The 20,782-nt window shown below is 36.9% G+C and overlaps 2 protein-coding genes across 3 annotated transcripts; one reads left to right on the top strand and one right to left on the bottom strand.

Moving 5' to 3' along the window:
* Nucleotides 1-66: 66 nt before the first annotated feature.
* LOC113275579 (DNA repair protein RAD4-like) lies at nt 67-5,009 on the top strand. Of its 2 annotated transcripts, XM_026525114.1 has the most exons (13): nt 67-193; nt 291-394; nt 474-773; nt 865-957; nt 1,070-1,162; nt 1,267-1,368; nt 1,638-1,687; nt 1,850-2,623; nt 2,759-3,152; nt 3,246-3,440; nt 3,556-3,708; nt 3,918-4,127; nt 4,248-5,009. In XM_026525114.1, exons 1-13 carry the CDS (start codon nt 130-132, stop codon nt 4,632-4,634), a joined length of 2,919 nt encoding a protein of 972 aa, XP_026380899.1. In that variant the 5' UTR covers nt 67-129; the 3' UTR covers nt 4,635-5,009. The 2 variants fall into 2 exon arrangements, with proteins under 2 accessions (XP_026380899.1, XP_026380900.1); XM_026525115.1 differs by lacking the exons at nt 67-193; nt 291-394 and having other exon boundaries at nt 701-780.
* A 581-nt stretch (nt 5,010-5,590) lies between these two features.
* LOC113275578 (phosphoglucomutase, cytoplasmic) lies at nt 5,591-10,966 on the bottom strand. Its single transcript, XM_026525112.1, has 19 exons — nt 10,825-10,966; nt 10,647-10,740; nt 10,061-10,142; nt 9,819-9,874; nt 9,032-9,145; nt 8,821-8,883; nt 8,568-8,687; nt 8,374-8,474; nt 8,178-8,237; nt 7,970-8,069; nt 7,714-7,871; nt 7,519-7,614; nt 7,317-7,380; nt 7,127-7,208; nt 6,817-6,992; nt 6,635-6,711; nt 6,389-6,521; nt 6,119-6,235; nt 5,591-6,028 (listed from the first exon to the last, which is right to left on the bottom strand). Exons 2-19 carry the CDS (start codon nt 10,725-10,727, stop codon nt 5,957-5,959), a joined length of 1,752 nt encoding a protein of 583 aa, XP_026380897.1. The 5' UTR covers nt 10,728-10,740; nt 10,825-10,966; the 3' UTR covers nt 5,591-5,956.
* Between the last annotated feature and the right edge of the window lie 9,816 nt (nt 10,967-20,782).

Below are 20,782 nucleotides of genomic sequence, written 5' to 3'. Positions count from 1 at the left end.
CCAACTCGGTCCTGACTCACTTTGTTTATAACTGAAGAGACATCTCCTCGATTCATTTTGAAATTTCCCGGGAGAAAAAAAAAACTTCATTCTCTCAATCATCAACACTTTTAAATCCAATCAAATAAAATGCGAACAACAAGAAGTCAATCTAAACAGCAACCTCAAAAACAAGAAGAAGATTCATCGGCGAGTACGTACTTTACTCGTTCTTTTTAGACCAATTTACAGTTAGGGTTTGTATTTGCTCTAGTATGATATGTGATTCAATATACTTGTGATCTTGTCAGGTAAATCAAAGGGAGGTGTTGGCAAGAAACGTGTAAACTCTCGTGGCGGTGGCTCGTCCAAGGCGAAGAAATCCCTCAATCTTACCCAACCTGATGCCTTCAAGGTTCGACTCAATTTCTAAAGCATTTTATTTTTCTGTCTTAATGGCGGCAGCAAAAGAATTTTCATTATATTTTCTTCAGGCTGAGGTAAATGGAAATGATAATGATGAAGAGAAAGCAAGCATAGAGGTTACAAATAGTGTTGTTGTTGGAAGTGAAAGTGTTTTACCAGAAAAGAATGTGGAAGCGGTAAGGAGTTTTAGTCCTGACAAGAAAGAAGATGCGGATGAATTTGATTGGGAAGATGGTTATGTATCTGGGGGAGAGGATGTTGACGGCAATTCGGAGAATAATGTGGCGAGGGAAATGGTTATTGAATTTAATGATTCTCCATCTTCTTCTAAGCGCAAACCTATTCGAAGAGCTTCGGCGGAAGACAAGGTGAATGGTTGTTGTACATTAATTGTTTGTGTAATTGTGATTACGGTTTATTTTAGTTGGCCAAAACTAAAAAAGTTATGTTATGTCTTAGGAATTGGCTGAACTAGCACATAAGACTCACTTGCTGTGCTTACTAGCACGTGGAAGGATCGTTGATAGAGCTTGCAGCGATCCTCTTATTCAGGTGTTTCCTTGCTTTCCATTGATGTTTCACAGTCTCATGAACGGTCACATTTTTGGGTATATATATGTTTGTTCCATCAAATTAAAATTTAAGATAGTGATCTTGACGGCAGGCGGCCTTGCTTTCGCTTTTACCGACATACTTGCTGAAGATAACAGAAGTTCCAAAGTTGACTGCTAAGGATTTAGGTTCCATTGTCAGATGGGTATGCTCTGTTGCCTCATGATACACGTCCCATCTTTTCTTACTGATATATAGCTTTTTGCAATCGTATTTGATTCTTCAATGTAAAATTGATTTTGGCTGCAGTTCCATGATAACTTTCATGTTACAAACCCAACTAGTTCAGAGAGACTATTTCAGTCAAGTCTGGCTGCGGCTGTTGAAAATGGTAAAGGAACTGCAGAAGAGGTATCTTCATCCTAGCTATTTAGTCATGAAAAAAAATAAAAAATGAAAATGTCGAAAGAAAAAAAAAAAATAAAATAAAAAAGAACATGACTTAATTTATCTGAGCAAATCTCAAAGAACATTGAGAGTGTTAGGTGGCAGAAGTCCAGACTCCAAATCTAAGAAGTGCTGGTTCATTCTACTTCATAATTTTGGGGTTGAACTACTAACTACTACTATCTAAGCAAATAAGTGAACTACTAACTACTACTATCCTTCACTCTTTCCAGATTTCTGCATTATCTGTGGCGTTATTCAGAGCTCTCAATCTTTCAACTAGGTATAGTATCACATCAATTTTTTTCTGTGTTCGTTCTGTCAGAAAGTATCTTAGTAACTTCTTTCAGGAAAATTTCTTGAGTCACAATTTTGCGGATCTACTTATTTTGGAACTGAACTAATAGCTGACTTCAACAGTTTATGATGAATGATTTGTTTGCAGATTTGTGTCCATTCTTGATGCTGTATCTCTCAAACCACATATGGGCATGTCTGGCTGTTTGAGCCAAGATGCAGTTTGCACTGAGAATGACATAATTAAGTCGTCTACTTTGATGGTGCCCAAGTTAGATCCAGTTTCCATTTCTCCGACCAAGTTGTCCCACCCCAAAACTGGCTTCAGTGAAGATGTTGGAACTTCTAGTGGGGGTGCATGCAAAATCAAGGAACGAAGCTCAGCAAGAAGAGTCGACCAGTCAAAATCTGCTCAGGTTTCTGGTGCGATTAGTGACGGAAAACAGGATATGTCAGCTTCGGACAAGAGTAATAACTCTATAGCATGTTCAACCAAGAAAGTTGAAGGATCAAAGAGGAAAGGTGATATGGAATTTGAATTGCAGTTAGAAATGGCTCTCGCTGCCACTGCAGCTGGTGCCCATGATGCCAAGTTAAGTTCTGAAATGAATGACTTGCCTTGTAGTTCATCACATAATTCATCTCCATATAAAAAACTAAAAATAGTCCAAAATGAAGAGTTCCCAAATTCTCGTCAGGGGGTCTCCGTTGCAATTGGTTCAAGAAAAGTTGGAGCTCCTTTACATTGGGCTGAAGTATTTTGCAGTGGAGAAAACATGACTGGTAGGTGGGTGCATGTTGATGCTGTCAATGCTATTGTTGATGGTGAGCAAAAAGTTGAAGCTGCAGCTGCTGCCTGCAGGAGATCTTTGAGATACGTAGTTGCTTTTGCAGGGAATGGGGCTAAAGATGTGACTCGCAGGTCTCTTATATTTTCATATCTGTCACTCTTATTATTCGAGATCACTAAATATTGTAATGTAATTGGAAATTTCTGATGTTGTTCAGTCATTATTTATAGTTTTACTGAAAGTGACTATTAACCCCTTGATTTCAGGTACTGTATGAAGTGGTACCAGATTGCATCAAAGCGGATTAATTCATGTTGGTGGGATGCAGTTTTGGCACCTTTAAAAGATCTGGAGTCTGTTGCCACTGCAGGATTGGTTCATTTGGAAGCCAGTTCAAACACCACATCAAGCAACCTGTATAAGGTTAAGACACTAGAAAAATGTAGTTCCACTGAGGGGGGTGTGAAAAGTTCTTCAGTTCAAGAACATCCTGTTTACTGTAGTGCCAATGAGATGCATGGGATGAAAGAGACTAAACAGAATCTTATGAACATGGGTGTGCAATCTTCATCTCAGTGCGGGATGGCGACTAGGAACTCTCTTGAGGATATGGAGCTTCAAACTAGGGCATTAACCGAACCACTTCCAACTAATCAACAAGTATGCCTTAATTGTTGAATTTAAATACTTGATTACATTAAGTTTTTTATGAGCCGTCGGTTTCGCCTCCTGATTACATACTTCTAATTTCAGGCCTACAGAAATCACCACCTTTATGCTCTTGAAAGGTGGCTTACCAAGAACCAGATACTTCATCCTAAGGATCCTATACTTGGCTATTGTTCTGGTCATCCTGTCTATCCTCGAAACTGTGTACAAACGCTACATTCACAACATAGATGGCTACGAGAGGCATTGCAAGTTAAAGCAAGTGAAAAACCTGCCAAGGTATGGTGGAGTTGCACATTTTTTTGGTATTTCAATATATTATTCTACTCCTTGTCTGCGTGAAAGCTGATAATACTTAATGGCTTCGCGTATATTTCTTGGTACTTCTCCAAAGTTGGTGAAGCGATCTTCAAAAATTGGCAAGGTACAAGCATCTGAACCAGAAGCTGATAAAGAAGATGAAGGTGAAGAAAATATTGCACTTTATGGGAGGTGGCAATTGGAACCTTTGAACCTTCCTTGTGCAGTAAACGGGATTGTACCTAGGGTAGGTGATTAGTTTTCTGTATCTGTATTTTATTTACTTTTTAAAATGTGATCATGTGAAGTGACCTCTTAGATAGCATTCTGATCTAAGTTCGATCTTTCTTGGGTAGCAAAGAATCATACGAAATATTCATTGTCATTATACATGGAGTGGTTGCTGTGACTATGATCATGCATTTATGTATATAACTATCATAATTTGACTTTCAGAATGAACGTGGTCAAGTAGATGTATGGTCCGAGAAGTGTCTCCCACATGGAACTGTACACCTAAGGCTGCCTAGGGTCTACACTGTTGCGAAGAGGCTCGGAATTGATTCGGCCCCTGCCATGGTTGGGTTTGATTTCCGCAATGGTCGAACAGTTCCCATCTTTGAAGGGATAGTGGTCTGCACCGAGTTCAAAGATGCTATCTTGCAGGTAACTTCCTTGAACCTTGCCAGTGCAGGAAGAACTATATTGTGATTTTGGAAGATTTTCTCGGCAGCTTTTTTTTTTGTTTAATGAATCACTATCTTGATAGCGAATTATTTGTTCCAGGCATATGCAGAAGAAGAAGAGAGAAGAGAAGCCGCAGAGAAGAAAAGAAATGAAGCCCAAGCTATTTCTAGGTGGTATCAACTTCTTTCGTCAATCATAACTCGGCAAAGATTGAACCAAACTTACGGTGATGATTCATGTCCCCAAACCTCCCATGTAGCCAAGCAGATTGACAATGATATCTGCCACACTGAAATTACTAAATCTGAAGATGAAATGCAATCAAATGCTCAGTATAGACAAGACTATGGTCATAATTCCAGATCTGATTTCGCTCAGGGCCATGAACATATATACCCAATAGACAATCAGAGTTTTGATGAAGAGAGCTCAATACGAACTAAACACTGCCCATGTGGATTCTCAGTGCAGGTTGAAGAGTTATAGCATATAAAACCAAGTGACCTGAATAAGGAATTTTATCCAGGGATAGGCATTAGATTGTGTCTTCATGCAATATTCATTCAGTGCTGGTGTCTGGTAAAGTATTTTAAGATGTGCCCAACTTCAGCAAAGTTTATGAGAAGGCTAATCTGCCCGCGGTGTAAGCCTTTCAAGTTTGGTGCTTAATATTCCAATGTATAGTGAAGAGTGCATAATTAGAATGATAGCATTCAGCATTTTGTCAAGTAACTTGTTATTGGGGCGGCATGGTTTATTAGAGGGGCGACAGTGTGATAGTAATGTCCCTCTAGTTGGTTAGGGGATGTCCTATAAGGGGTGTAAATTAACTAGATTACCCTCCCCGTTTTTTAACCTAAATCAAAGCTAAATTGAAAATTTGTTTTCTTTCTTCTTCTCTTCTCCTCCTCCCATCAACCGTAGCTTCCATTAAAACTCAAAATTTCATCATTTTCGATTAATCGACGATTCGAAAATTAATCAAGTGTAGTGTAATGACTTATATGAGGTATGTTTTGAAAACCCAGTTACGATTTGGTTTGTTTTGTTCGATTTAAGTTTAATTTCTATCGAAAATTAGAGTTTTAGATGAAAATTGAAATTGAGATTTTTGGGTTTATGTGAGTTACGGTTGATTTTAACTCAATTACGAACCGTAACTGGAATAGTTCAATTACCAACCGTATGTTTTTATATCTGAAAATTTTCTTCAGTTACGGTTGGTAACCATTTTAGTTACGGTAGTTATCGAGCATTTGGTAACCATTTTAGTTTACGAACCGTAACTCAGTTACGGTTGGTATCTAGCATTTGGTTACGAACCGTAACTCAGTTACGGTTGGTATCGAGCATTTAGTTACCACCCGTGTTTTCTTCAAATTTAACCAGTTACGGTTGGTAGCCAACTTTTAGCCCATGATAATGTAAATGAGGACACGAAAGAAAGAAAGAGTCTGCACATCTCTGATTTGGGAAGAAAATCTTAATACATCATTCATCTTTCTCATACACATGAATGAAAACATGGCCAATTAAAAGGCAGTAAATCATGTTTAGTACCTACCTAGATATGGAAATTGATACAGATACTGAAACAGTAAAACTTGATGCTGCAATCTCTCAGCTGAGAGCAAAGTGTGGTGGGTGAAATCGAGGCATCATAATTCATAAACAATGTCTCATTCTTATGATGATAGAAAAAGGTAAAAGAAGGAAATATGAGGGAACTCTAGAAGGAAAATTGATTACAAAGTTGAAGTTCATGATGATAATTCCATGAATACGGATAGAATAGCTCAGAAATTTATCTATGTAATAACTGTAGGAGCTGATCGGCCAGTCATTTTTTCCATCTGGGAAAGCTTTAGTGCAACTTCCACCTAATTAGCCAAAAACATTCAATGTTGTCAATACAATGGAAGCTATAATCATAGAGAGTGTATGAAATGAGACTGAGTTGAGACTCATACCAAAGGAGCAAGTGCCTCATGAGATTCCCTTCCAATCTTTGAAGGATCCTTCTCATACTGCTCAATGTAAAGCCGGATTGTTGCACCTTCTGACCCAGTTCCAGAAAGACGGAAGACCTGGAATTGTAGGGAAACAAATAATGCTTTAGAGAGATACAGAGTCAGACAGAATCGTGTGGGCATGGTGGTAGAAAAGTAGTAATAGATCCTCTTGACATACAAACATTAAACAGCTAATTGAGGGTTAGGAAAGGAGGTTTTATTTGTTACCAATCGTGATCCATCTGCAAACAGGTATCTAATACCCTGGTGCTTTGAGATAGATCCATCCACAGGATCTTTGTATTCAAATTCATCGGCTTGGACGACATCTGCAACATCTGATCGTATTCCCCTTATGATACTGTATAAAACAACATCAATACGTCGATTAAATTAAAAATTTGTGCACAAATCAATTTAAATTTAATTGCTTTCCGCAAAGAAGATGGGTTGTTTTTCTTTTTATAGACTTACTTGTTAACATCAGAGAGGGAAGCCTGCAAATTGACTAAATTCGCCATCAACTCCTTGGCTGCACCTGAATCCACATTCTACAAGAAGAAAAATCAACATTATAAACAGAACAAGTTCTCATTATTCATGGTGCAAACTAAGACTAGGATCAATTTAACGAAGAATAGCCATGAAAAATTTACTTCATAGTCATATCGGGTGTAATAGTGGCGACCGTAAGTAGACCAATGACCACGAACTATATCTTCAACGGAGACAAGTTGATCTTTTCCAAGATTATCTTTATTAACGTAGGCAAGAATCGATAGCCAGGCTAAAACTGCCCATATTCCATCCTTCTCACGAATATGGTCTGAACCTGTAGACCGAGATAAATAAATTCAACAGAACATCAGCAAATTATGGAATTCCTCAAAAAATGTACCCTGAACTCTAAAGTATTCCATAAATGAAATGTCAAAAAGATAAGACACAAGTATGTCTAGAGAGTACCAGTTCCAAAACTCTCTTCACCACAAACTGAACACATTCCAGCGTCCATTAAGTTTCCGAAGAACTTCCAGCCGGTGGGTACCTGATATCAAACCAAAACGATGCTGCTTCTCAAACTAATGGAAGAAAACTCCAAGAAAAGAAAAGGCTTAATTTTTATGGTTACGTTAAGCATGCAAGGGAGTATCACCTCGAAGAATTTCAGATTTAGATGTTTCGCTACAACATCAAGAGCAGCTGAAGTAGGCATGCTCCTGCAGGGAACACCATCAAATTTAATTAACTTAACCTCTCATCAACAGAAGTCTTATTTTCTGCCTAACAAATACGGTAATATAACTGAAACACCAGGAACTTGACTTTAATCTAACATAAAATGCAGAGGATACTACCTGGCTACTCCTTTTAAGCCCGATGAGAAATATGGAATGGCTTTAACAGCATTTGCAGCAATTATGGCGACAGAATCTGATGGAGTCACGAAAAACCTGACATGGCAAGAGAATAGTTTCAAGACAGGCATTTGTTTTATTTAAACCATTTCTTTATTGGTGATAATAACTATCAGCTATCAAGTACGGCTTTACCTTTTACCAAGGATCATGTTACGGTCAGCATCACCATCAGCAGCTGCACCAAATTCTGGTGGATTGGCTTCAGGGTTAGCTTTAGACAACCCCATGCGTGCAACCAACTCCTTGGCGTAAGTCAGGTTGGGATCTGGATGACCTCCTCCAAAGTCTTCCTGTTAACAAGGCCATGCAGAAGATGAATCTAAATATCCACAAACAGATGTAATAAGACTTCCCCAATAGGAAGAGATGCTGCATAATCTAGTCATACCTTGGGTACACAGTTTATTAAAAAACTTTCTTGTGCTCCAAGCTCTTGAACAAAAATGCGGTTTGCATAAGCTCCAGCTACCCCATGAAGTGCGTCATAACTGAGAAACAATTTAAAAAAAAACAATAAAGTACACCGAAGGAATGTCATTTCAACAAACAATAATAATAAGTATATCTCAAATCCAAATATGATAAGACCAACATACCAGAAAGTGAATTTGGGAGATGCAACCAACTTCTGAATAGACTCAAAATCAAAAATCGACCTGAGGATTAGGAAGAAGATATGAATGATAAAGTAATAAAGATCAGGATATTTGTTAAATCAATTTACGAAAATTAACATGGAAACTCAATGTATTCGTCAAGCACTAAAAAGTAAGAATTTATGCAAATACTAACTTCATCAACTTCACATAGTCATTGGCTGAATCAAAAACATCAACATCAAACTCTCCCTCGGGCCCTCCAAGCTTTGTTACTCCTTCAGTAGAAAGATCCACCTGAAAGATGTATTTTTAATAAAAAATTAGAACAGGTTCAGAGTAACTCCAGTTAACGAGAAATGTTGCTAATGATAGAGCATTGTTTATTACATCTGGGAAATCTTCAGCAATGTAGTATTCTTTTATTGTTGTTGTGTTCTGATAGATCTTATCTGTCACTCCCTCAGGAGCAGGCCCACCATTTTCCATGTTGTACTTGATTCCAAAATCCTGTGGAGCAGAGATTATAAGAAATGACAGAAGATGAATACTCAAAAACCATTTTGAGACGAACTAGAAGACCAGGAGTTTTGCCAAGAAACTGCCATAGACTAAAGTATTAGCAGATATATGCTGCAGTTACCTCATGTGGACCACCAGGGTTGTGACTTGCGGTCAATATGAAAGCTCCTGATGCCTTAGATCCCTGATATTATAAGAAATGTTTCATCAGGCTGATTTGACAAAAAATTAATGTAGGCAAAATTCGACAAAATACTAATGTAGGCAAAAGCCCCCGAAAATCAAAAAAGTTTGATTAATTAAAACCGGTCAAAGTACAAATGTGACCATACATCTGCACCAGTTCGTTCACGTATAACAGCAGATACAGCAGGAGTTGACATCAACCCATTTAGTCCAACCCATACACCTCTTACTCCATTTGCAGCTGCCATCTTAATTATAATCTGAGAATTCCAAAAACAAATGTTAGCTCTTTAAACTATAATTATGGTGCTGAAGTGAATGCTCAATGAACACAAGAAGATGATGCAAGGCATAAATGAGATCTCCAGATCATACAATCTGGGCTTACAGACTTCTAATAAGTGAATAAAATGTGAAGCTAAAAAACTTACCGGCGATTGAAACAACAAACCATTTAAGAAGTTATAAACATCGAGTAAAATATCAAGTAGCAGTGGAACCAAAGTTGAACGATTGACAATTTGATACTAAATTCACGAAGTTGAATGGTCAAAAGGACACCAATGTTCAAAAATAAGCTAATAACGAGGATAAGCACCACAAAATTGACATAAACATAACAATGAATAAGCACAAGCTTGTTTCTCTATCACGGAAACAAAGAACTACAGATATCTACACATGACACTATAGGCATCATCATATTACTAAGTGAAAAAATGCTTCCTTTAGGCATATTTGAAAAAGGAGATGCTCATAGTTACAGCTCGGCGTAGCAGCTAAAGCTAACTGATGCACTAAGTTATGATGCCGTAAAATTGCTTTACTCTAATCATGTCCATACAAGTAATTTAAACAAAACATTGAACAGGCAATGTACTGAAATAATAAAGTGTATGAATAAGATGTTTCTGCGAATAGAAGAACAAAAACCTGAATGGCATCCTTCGACCAATAACGACCATCACCAGAAACAACGATTATAGCACCTGCAGAAACCAGTGAAACAAGGGATACTTATTGAGCATTCACAACAAAGAAATTGGTAAGTGCAAAGACTTGAAAAATAAATTACAGAAAAACCAGATCCCACAAGATGACATTTCAATACGTTTTGAACTATCATTTCAGCGGTTTTAAACGTAAACATATGCGGAAGAATGCCAGAAGGGTACCTTTCACTTGATTAGCTGGGAGTGCATTGAATGTTGCTTGAACAAAGTTCTGCAAGTAATGTGGTTGCTTGAATACTTTTACCTGAAAAAAGTGACATCCAAAATTTAAATTCCGGATCAATAGAAGATAACTCAAAACTCCATATTAAAATGCAAATTGTTTGAGAAAGAAACCACAACAACTAGTTGCAATCCTTTTTCCCGATACCAACAATTTATTAATCTAAAACCTTCTTATCCTGTCTGTTATTGATTCACATCAATCAAAAATAGATTTATCAGGTTCAGGAAACAGCAGAAAAATGCATGAATTTCAATAACTACTCGGTTTTCAGATCGATCATATACAGTTATTAAACACACATGCGAAATCAACAATCGAAGATCTTAAAAAACATGCAAGAGATAACCAAACAAAAGATCTAATATTAACCAATAAAAAATCCAAATCCGATAAACTTCACGAATTATAACAATGAAAATGAGTGTTAAGAATCCAAATTACAAGAAAACAGAAGCAGATCCAAATTAGAACGAAACAAACAAAGATCTAACACATTTAAGAGAGATTTGATAGTGTAATCACCTTCTTTCTCAAACCAGATGTTCCTGGTTTCTGTCCATCGATTGGATTAGTTTCTACTTTTGATACCTTGAACATCACCATTTCTTCTTCTTAACTGAAAATCCACAATCAAAATTCAATCAAATTCCAGAAGAAGAATTAGAGATAGATATAGAGAGATAGAGAGAGTTTGGCTCACTTGTTGAAGATGAGAGAGTAGTACTGAAAGAAAGGTGGTGGCAAATTGAAGGAAAAAATACAGAAAAAAAGAGAATAATATACGGAAAGCAACGTGTGAGTTAGAGGATGAGAAATGAGGAATCGGGATATTCGGAACACGGTTTTCTCTTTTGCAATAAGAACCCGATTTTACGGACTCTCGTAGAGACCGTTTCCACAGGTGTCAAATGATCTCACACCGTATATCTAGATGGATCACCCGTCGAAAGATGACGTGTCAGGCTTTTGACATACGACAGAATATTTATGAAGTTTGTAATGAGAAAAAGAAAGAAGGTGGTGGGATTGTATTGGCTTTACGTACAAGAAATTGCTTTTGGGTTATGCAAAAATGATCCGCTTTTCCAAATATCTAGGTGATCAACGAAATCTATGAATTAGAAATGGACGAGTGGCAGTGGATGCAGTGTCTTCCTGTGTGTTGTTTACATGTGGCAATCAAATATCAGGGGAAGAAGGCATATTCGGATTGTTGGGGAGGTGTTAGCATAGAGATATGAATAAAATTGAAAATTTACAACACATTTGATAGTTAAGTGCACTGCAACTGGTGGAGATGTCTAGGGCTGCACATGGGTCGGGTTGGGTCGGGTTTGGCCTCACCCACCAGCACCCGACCCACTGCTGGTGGGTAATTGAATTTTTCACCCGCAACCGATCCACCATGACAATGGGTCGCTTTTCACCCGACCCACAATAAGGCGGGTTGGGTCGGGTCGGGTGATGGGTTACCCGTCATATTTTATATCTTGCGGGAAATTGAAATCAATTTCAAATAAATCCCTAGATTTATTTAGAAAGTCAAGAACAATCAACAATACATAAAGTTCAACTAGTTGGGAACAAGTTTTAAGTTGATTCATACCTTCAGTTCACTAATCAAGATTCAAGAACAACGAATTGACGAAGGAAGAAGAGTCTCCGTGACTCTGTCTCTGAGAAGGAGAGAAGAAGAGGCCGAAGTGATAGGTGTGGGCTGCGAGTGCGACCCTTAGTTAGGGTTAGGTATTTTATTTTTTCAATCCAATGGCTGAGATTCATTCTAGGATAAAAAATTTAAGGGGTAGCATGCTAGGGAATATTGGGCGGGTTGGTGGGTCGGGTCGGGTGAAGGAAGTTCGTACCCGCAACCGACCCAACATACGGTGGGTTTTCACGTGCCTCACCCATAGTCAACCCATACCTAGGTGGGTCGGTTCGGGTACGGGTATTTTTCGACGGGTGTGGGTCGGGTCGGCGGGTCGAGTCGGTTATGTGCAGCCCTAGAGATGTCATATTTTAAGCGTGCCAACCCGGATGTATTGGTCTTAACAAGGTCACTTTTAAGCTCCATCAAAGCATCTCCAGCGGTGGGTCAAAAAGTAGCCGTTGAAGCTTAGGACGATTAGAGCAGCTGGATGATGTTAGAAATGAGCTAATCCTAGATAGGCGATGGATCAATTTGACCTCCCTAATGCTCATCCAAGAGTTGGAAAGATGGTAAAGGCTCGTAAAGATATGAATCAACAAAAACCCTCACAACATTTCCAACATATGGTACAAAAACTCCTACATGGATTTATTATTTAGTCCTTTTATTTATGGGGTCTATGAAAGTAAATTCAAGACCTCATTCACAAAAAATTATTTCCAACAACAGAGGATTTTATTTCTTAGAATTAATTATTAAAAGTGAAAACAGGACGTAAAGGTGCATCCAAAGGTGTAGTTAACACTTTCTTCAAGACCTTCTTATATAGTATGGCATCCCTTCTAGTTTGTAGGACATACTGTTGGAGATGGTTTTAGTTTGAATGGGGATCTAAAATCCTAGGTGTCATATAAAAATAAAATTATGACCTTCTGTTGGAGATGTTCTTAAGGGAGGTGCTTGGTGCAAGATTGCGATGGGTGGAGAGGTTTGAACGAAATATTCTTGGAAAAAGTTGTTCGTCCAATATATGTGATCAATGCTGGACCATTGATCATTCAGAAGAGACCTGTAAAGTTATTGCATATTGTTAGAGCACTGCTCGGTCGAACTCGCATGCGTTGCTATCTCAAGCATGTTTGTCAATGTTAGTGATCAAAACTATAAGTCTTGATTTCTAGTCTATTATTAGCTAAGTCTCGGAGTAGGATAGAAAGTATAGTTGTGCTAAAGACTCCATGGCGATCATCATATAAAGACGAAGAACTACTCAAGGAACTGGTGGAACTTCATCGACTAAAAGGTACGTGGAGACTTGAACTTATCTATCACTCAAAAGTCTATCTACTCTATCTCCTATCTTGAGACAAAAGTCGTTTTGCTATATAGACTATGATTATACACATTTTCTATTTCGAGCCGAGTTTATCTCGCTTATCTATTTCTCGAAATATGTGTTGGTAAGCTTTCGCTTTGGCCAAATTCATCTTTACTAGTGACGAAAGTCGTGATAAGTTTCAATCACTTGAAAATAGCTTTGACGAAAAATGGTTTGTGAACAACAACTATATAACGTCCTCTAAGAATGTTTCAATGATTAAAATGAGAGTTTAGATTATATAACCATGGTTGGATATAAGCATTGTGTGGTAACCCATACATGTATAAGTCCTTATTCCTTGAACCAAAGTATGCGTACTTTGCTGCTCGGGAAAATCGAAACTAGAGTCCGCGTACCCAGTCTGCGTACTGTCGGAGGTTCTCATCCCGAGAATTTCTGCTGGAGTTTGTGAATTGAAAACAAACTTATTACGGGTACTTAAGTCCGCGTACTTAAGTTGGTTATTTTCTAAAAACGATTATTCGTGAACTTAAACTTATATAAACTAAGGAATGCAAGTTTGCAAACCGTGGCTATAAAGTTCATGAATCCATTCGAGTGAATCAAATCGTTTTTGTTTTAATTGTGTCTATTATAAAGATCTAAGCAATTGAACAACTCTCTAACTAGTTCATTTGAGTCATTTGAACTAGTTGTGGTAAAGAAGAATATGGTTTATATGAAAGTGCTCATATGGCTTACCATTTGGTTAACTACTGTTGAACCAACTAGATGTACATGTGTGGGTACGGTTACACAAACCTAGATAAACGTGCATTTCATTTATGTGTCACAAGCTAAGTTTTGATCTAACGGTTGAAAGATATTAGCTTGACTCTAATCAGGTTTTCATCTAACGGTGAATATTGAATGCTTTGTTACTAAGATAACATTGATTGCAAACCATGATTCTAAAGACTATATAAGGGAGAACTCTAGCAACTGGGAAACCTAATCCCCACACCTCCTGTATGATACTAGTTGTATTAGCTAGAGTTGATTCTCCTTTAACCTTAGGTTTCTACCGAGACCCTGTGGGTTAACGACTCGAAGACTTCATTGGGATTGTGAATCCAGACCGATACTACTTTTCTTGTAGTTGTGTGATATGATCTTGTTGTTTCTATCGTACTAAGTACAATCGTAAGGATTGACTTGAAATTTATTTCTCCGATAGGCAAGATATAAAAGAAGTCACAAACATATTCGTCTCATCGTTTGTGATTCCACAATATCTTCTTTCGCTAGTCGATTAAGATTATTGTGAGGTGATTGATAATACTAGGTTGTTTTTCGAGAATATAAGTCTGGGTTATCAATTGGTCCCTGTTCACCTTGATTTATCAAAAGACTGAATAAAAAATCGTAGGTATTTCTGTGGGAGACAGATTTATCTATTACCGTAGACTTTTCCGTGTGATACAGATTTGTTTATTAAAGTCTTCGACTTTGGGTCATAGCAACTCTTAGTTGTGGGTGAGATCAGCTAAGGGAATCAAGTGCGTAGTATCCTGCTAGGATCAGAGACGTAAGGAGCGCAACTATACCTTGGATCAGTGTGAGATTGATTGGGATTCAACTACAGTCCAGACCGAAGTTAGTTTGTAGTAGGCTAGTGTCTGTAGCGGCTTAATACATTGTGTGTTCAATCTGGACTAGGTCCCAGGGTTTTTCTGCATTTGCGGTTTCCTCGTTAACAAAACTTCTGGTGTCTGTGTTATTTCTTTTCCGCATTATATTTTGTTATATAATTGAAATATCACAGATTGTGCGTTAAATCGATCAATTGGAAAATCCAACCTTTGGTTGTTGATTGAAATTGATTGATACTTGAACATTGGTCTTTGGTACCGTTCAAGTGATTTCGCTTGTATTCAATTAGACTCGCAGATTTCTATTTGCTTGAGTAAGTATTGAATCGAGAAAGAGAGATATAACTCTTTGATATACTTTTATTAAGATTGAGTCTGACTGTCTAGTTGATTCTCTTAAAAGTATATTGGAGTTAGTCCATACAGATTGTTAATCGAAATATTGGGTGTGGTTGTTAGACCTCCGCTTTTTCAATTGGTATCAGAGCAGGCAAACACATTTAAAGACCTTATAAGTCTGTGTTTGTAGCAACCTGACTCTATGGACAAGAGTGTTATCTCTGATAAACGCATCACCAGAAATAAAAGTTATGTCTCGACTGTATCTATTAAAGAGAAAGATTTTTCAATCTCAAATATAGACGAACCTAGTGTTCTGGCGAGATAGACAGACACTGACATGTGTTGTTCCGATTACCCTTCAAAAGAGTCTATCTCTATTAATGAAAGGGAAACGGCTGAAGAGAGTGAACTGATTCTAAATATTGTTATAATCCAAACTGATAGATTTAATCGGTTGAAAAAACATGTCAATGTCCTTCTTGGTGTAGTAAGAGACTGTAATTCCAAAAACGCTGAAGATCAGTCTTCACGTATCCTACTTGAGGCAATCCTTGAAAAGGATGTCTTGGAAATTGAACATTTATTGAATAAACTCTCCATTCAAGGATGTGTCAAAAAGTCCTCTATACCATCTACTTCTCGTGAAAACAAAAGAGCTCTAGTTTCAGAAGTAAAACCGGAATCCCTTCCTAATAAAAAGGATGTGCCTGAAATCTTCACTAATCAAGGATACTGCACATCAGATGGGAGGAAGAAATCTTCAAACGATGATGTTAAGACGAAACCTTCTAATCATCCTCATGATCAAAAAATATGTCTCTTTTGTGATTCAAAAGGGCATGTTAAGGTAAATAGAAACTCTAGGTTGAATAATAATTCCATTGTTCAACTTCAACACACCTTAGACTTAATTCTCAAAAGTGTAACTGACATTAGTATGTCTAAACCAATTGGTTTTCGTACTTACTATGTGTATGCTACCAGAAAAGTCAGTTCAATGAGTTCCTCGAATGCTCAAAAGCAGAACAGACATCTTAGAAAAAATCGTCTAAGGAAAGATCAAGTTGTTTCCTCTGGAGATAACATTACCTTTGATGTGAACGAAATACCAGGAGAAAGGATAAAAAATGATTATATGAGAAACAATCTGAAGGAGATAATTGAAGGCTATAAAGAAATTGTCAACAAGTTTTCAACCTCCTCAAGTCAAAATTCTTCTGGTAAGAACTCGAACTATGTCTCATATTTTGATAACAGTAAGTTTTATGATAATTTTTCACGTCAAAAGAGATTTTTTCCTAGACTTGAAAGGAAAAAGAAACTCAACCATGAACTTCGTTCATGTAATGAGCTGAAATCTCATTGTTGTGCTAATTAATCACAAGGGTTGAGAACTTACTCATAAAAATCATGTTGGGTAAGTTGTGTTAATAATCGGTTATACTTCTGTCAAAATTGTTTTCTGTTTAGTTGAGTTATCTTCTTATCGCTTATGACTCAACTATTGTCTGCAGAAAACTTTGCATAAAGTATTGGTTTTGTCTAATGAGGTTATTCGTTGTGCCTTCTCTTTTTCGAAGAAGTTTTTTTTTTTTTTCGTTTTGCAAACTATGTTGTCTGCTACTTTTGTGCTCTAATATTGTTTCTCTACTGAGATATAAAATTTATTGAGCCAAAAATTTGTGATATTTTTCACATAGCAAAAATTCTGTCTTGTCGTAAAATTACGACCGATTGCGTACCTTTGTTGTTGGGCCAAGATTGTGTTTGTACGAGTACCTGTGTTACTATCACGAATCAATTTTTAGAAACCCTAAAAGTTTCCTTCCCTAAGAAACCATTTAAATACCAAAACCCTTGAGTCGCATACGCATACTCTGGATTTTTTTGTGATCAGTCAAGAATGTCTTCTTCTAACTCTAGCGGTTTTGCAAAAGGGTTTCCTGACAAAAGGTATTGGTTTCGAGTCCAAGGGAAGGAAGAAAAGAACCTTATTAGAAGATGATAATCCTAATGCCTCATGTTACTATGCCTATACACATCAGGATATTGAGAATGAGGATATGGTTTATGCTGAAGTGGTTCATGATTTTCTTAAATATTTCGAGGAAGCAAAACTACAGCTCGTTGATACTTTGAAGAGTCTTGATGTGTTAAAAACTGAGTTGAAAAAGGTTACCTATGACCTTGGTATCATAAAAGCACAAGTTAAAGACCTTCTCAATGAGGATATCTTCTCTAAAGATGCAGTAGATGCAGTCTCAAGACTCATGAGGATAGTGAACCGTCTATTTGACCTCAGTTCATGTTCGGCTTTGGCATAAGAGTCTGTATTTTTTTGGGTTATTAGCTTGTTGATTTTATTTGTCTAGTAAATCTTCTTTTATTGCTTTATTTAGAAGAATAAATGGAGTTTGGAATATCCATTATTGTGATTACACATAGCTATGTCCAACGTTTTCATCTTCATGTTTTTATGTTTATTTGTTTAAATTCTAAAAAGTTGTTTGGAAGATGATTTTTGTGGTATTAACCTTTATGGTTTTATATATTGCAAATTTATTATGGGATATGTGTGTTTGCATCCTGAACTATGATTGTCCCATACCTTGTCAAAAGTTAAGTCTTTCTTATGTCGATATGCATGTATTGATAAAAGAATGAATGAACTTTTGACATTACAAAAGTTAAAAGCCTTTTATGTCATATTTTGATGGAAAAAAGGATAAAACTTTTGTTTATGAGGATCTTGTCTATTGTATGTCATTGTGCAAATAGTGATGGAAAATTGAATGAATCCTTGTCTATTCTGCAATATTGATCTTCCCTGATCCATATTTTTTATGAATATATTGTGTGGCTCCATAAGTTCTCTTATGTTGAGCATTTCCGATTAAATTAGTCATGGGTTTTCTTGTGGTTAATTTAATTGAGTATTTTAGGATTCAAATTCATATTCGTATGTGATTTGTTATATCAAAATAAATCCTTCTTTTCTTGTGAAAGTAAGGTCGCTCTTGTTGTTCTTTCGGGAATGACATTTTATGGGGGAGAGTTATTAATTGAACTTGTGCTTAATCGACAAATCTTTGTGGGGAGTGAGGATTTGGAATATTATAGTGGTTATCTTGTATCTTTATAAACTCCTTGATGAAAGAATTTAGCTTCGGCTATATGATTGCATCTAAAAAAATTGATATGTACTTGCTTTTGGTCATGAAATGTCTCTATGGAAATTTCATTAGGATCCCACTAGTTTTCGTACCTTTGCCAATTTTATTTACAAAAAAGGAGAGAATTAATGTATAGTTCACACTACAAATACATATGGTTTTCGGATCATTATGTAAGGGGGAGTGGTTTCTATATGGAGTGTAGACTAAAGGGGAGTGATGCATATCACCATAGTATTGTTGTCGAAATTGTGATATAATTGAACTTTGATGCTGTATAATAATACTATGACATTGTATAACAATGATTGAGAATTCTTGTTTTCTCATTGTTATGACTACGAATTTTCAACAATAGTGATACTAAACTTACAACCTTTGGGATCATTGGAGTACTTAGAAGTGAAAAAAAATTCGAGTAATGTTGAAGAACCAAGAATATCAGGCATGTGGAAGAGAAGCTACAAAAGTTTATTTATCTATTTTTGTATTCCATATGTATTGATAGTTTTGTTACTAAAATTGACAAAGGGGGAGACTGTTAGAGCACTGCTCGGTCGAACTCGCATGCGTTGCTATCTCAAGCATGTTTGTCAATGTTAGTGATCAAAACTATAAGTCTTGATTTCTAGTCTACCGTTAGCTAAGTCTCGGACTAGGATATAAAGTGTAGTTGTGCTCAAGACTCCATGGCGATCATCATACAAAGACGAAGAACTACTCAAGGAACTGGTGGAAGTTCATCGACTAAAAGGTATGTGGAGACTTGAACTTATCTATCACTCAAAAGTCTATCTACTCTATCTCCTATCTTGAGAAAAAAGTCGTTTTGCTATATAGACTATGATTATACACATTTGCTATTTCGAGCCGAGTTTATCTCGCTTATCTATTTCTCGAAATATGTGTTGGTAAGCTTTCTCCTTGGACAAGTTCATCTTTACTAGTGACGAAAGTCATGATAAGTTTCAATCACTTGAAAATAGCTTTGACGAAAAATGGTTTGTGAACAACAACTATATAACGTCCTCTAAAAATGTTTCAATGATTAAAATGAGAGTTTAGATTATATAACCATGGTTGGATATAAGCATTGTGTGGTAACCCATACATGTATAAGTTCTTATTCCTTGAACCAAAGTATGCGTACTTTGCTGCTCAGGAAAACCGGAACTAGAGTCCGCGTACCCAGTCCGCGTACTGTCGGAGGTTCTCATCCCGAGAATTTCTGCTGGAGTTTGTGAACTGAAAACAAACTTATTACAAGTACTTAAGTCCGCATACCAGTCCGCGTACTTAAGTTGGTTATTTTCTAAACGGTTATTCGTGAACTTAAATTTATATAAACTAAGGAATGCAAGTTTGCAAACCGTGGCTATAAAGTTCATGAATCCATTCGAGTGAATCAAATCGTTTTTGTTTCAATTGTGTCTATTATAAAGATCTAAGCAATTGAACAACTATCTAACTAGTTCATTTGAGTCATTTGAACTAGTTGTGGTAAAGAAGAATATGGTTGATATGAAAGTGCTCATATGGCTAACCATTATGTTAACTACTGTTGAACCAACTAGATGTACATGTTTGGGCACGGTTACACAAACCTAGATAAACGTGCATTTCATTTGTGTGTAACAAGCTAAGTTTCAATCTAACGGTTGAATGATGTTATCTTGAATCTAATCAGGTTTTCATCTAACAGTGAATATTGAATGCTTTGTTACTAAGCGAACAATGATTGCAAACCCTGATTTGAAAGACTATATAAGGGAGAACTCTAGCAACTGGGAAACCTAATCCCCACACCTCCTGTATGATACTAGTTTTATTAGCTAGAGTCGATTCTCCTTTAACCTTAGGTTTCTACCGAGACCCTGTAGGTTAACGACTTGAAGACTTCATTGGGAATGCGAAGCCAGATCGATACTGCTTTTCTTGTAGTTTTGTGATATGATCTTGTTGTTTCTATGGTGCTAAGTACAATCGTAACGATTGGCTTGAGATTGATTTATCCGATAGGCAAGATATAAAATAAGTCACAAACATCTTCGTCTCATCGTTTGTGATTCTACAATATCTTCTTTCGCTAGTCGATTAAGATTATTGTGTGGTGATTGATAACACTAGGCTGTTCTTCGGGAATATAAGTTCGGGTTATCAATTGGTTCCTGTTCACCTTGATTTATCAAAAGAAGGAAAAAAAACTCGTAGGTATTTCTGTGGGAGACAGATTTATCTATTACCGTAGACTTTTATGTGTGATACAGATTTGTTTATTAAAATCTTCGACTTTGGGTCGTAGAAACTCTTAGTTGTGGGTGAGATCACCTAAGGGAATCAAGTGCGTAGTATCCTGTTGGTATCAGAGACTAAGGAGCGCAACCGTACCTTGGATCAGTGTGAGATTGATTGGGGTTCAATTACAGTCCAGGCCGAAGTTAGTTTGTAGTAGGCTAGTGTCTATAGCGGCTTAATATAGTGTGTGTTCAATCTGGACTAGGTCCCGGGGTTTTTCTGCA

Source organism: Papaver somniferum, chromosome 4 (genome assembly GCF_003573695.1).
Source record: "Papaver somniferum cultivar HN1 chromosome 4, ASM357369v1, whole genome shotgun sequence".
NCBI classification, from domain to species: Eukaryota; Viridiplantae; Streptophyta; class Magnoliopsida; order Ranunculales; family Papaveraceae; genus Papaver; species Papaver somniferum.
This window is presented reverse-complemented; position numbering and strand designations above follow the sequence as displayed.

Coding starts and splice junctions, on each gene's coding strand:
- LOC113275579 (XM_026525114.1), top strand. CDS start 130: ATGCGAACAACAAGAAGTCAATCTAAACAGCAACCTCAAAAACAAGAA. Junction 1,688..1,849: donor GCTCTCAATCTTTCAACTAG/GTATAGTATCAC, acceptor ATTTGTTTGCAG/ATTTGTGTCCATTCTTGATG. Junction 4,128..4,247: donor TCAAAGATGCTATCTTGCAG/GTAACTTCCTTG, acceptor TATTTGTTCCAG/GCATATGCAGAAGAAGAAGA.
- LOC113275578 (XM_026525112.1), bottom strand. CDS start 10,727: ATGGTGATGTTCAAGGTATCAAAAGTAGAAACTAATCCAATCGATGGA. Junction 7,615..7,713: donor AACATGATCCTTGGTAAAAG/GTAAAGCCGTAC, acceptor TTGCCATGTCAG/GTTTTTCGTGACTCCATCAG. Junction 6,029..6,118: donor ATGAGGCACTTGCTCCTTTG/GTATGAGTCTCA, acceptor TTGGCTAATTAG/GTGGAAGTTGCACTAAAGCT.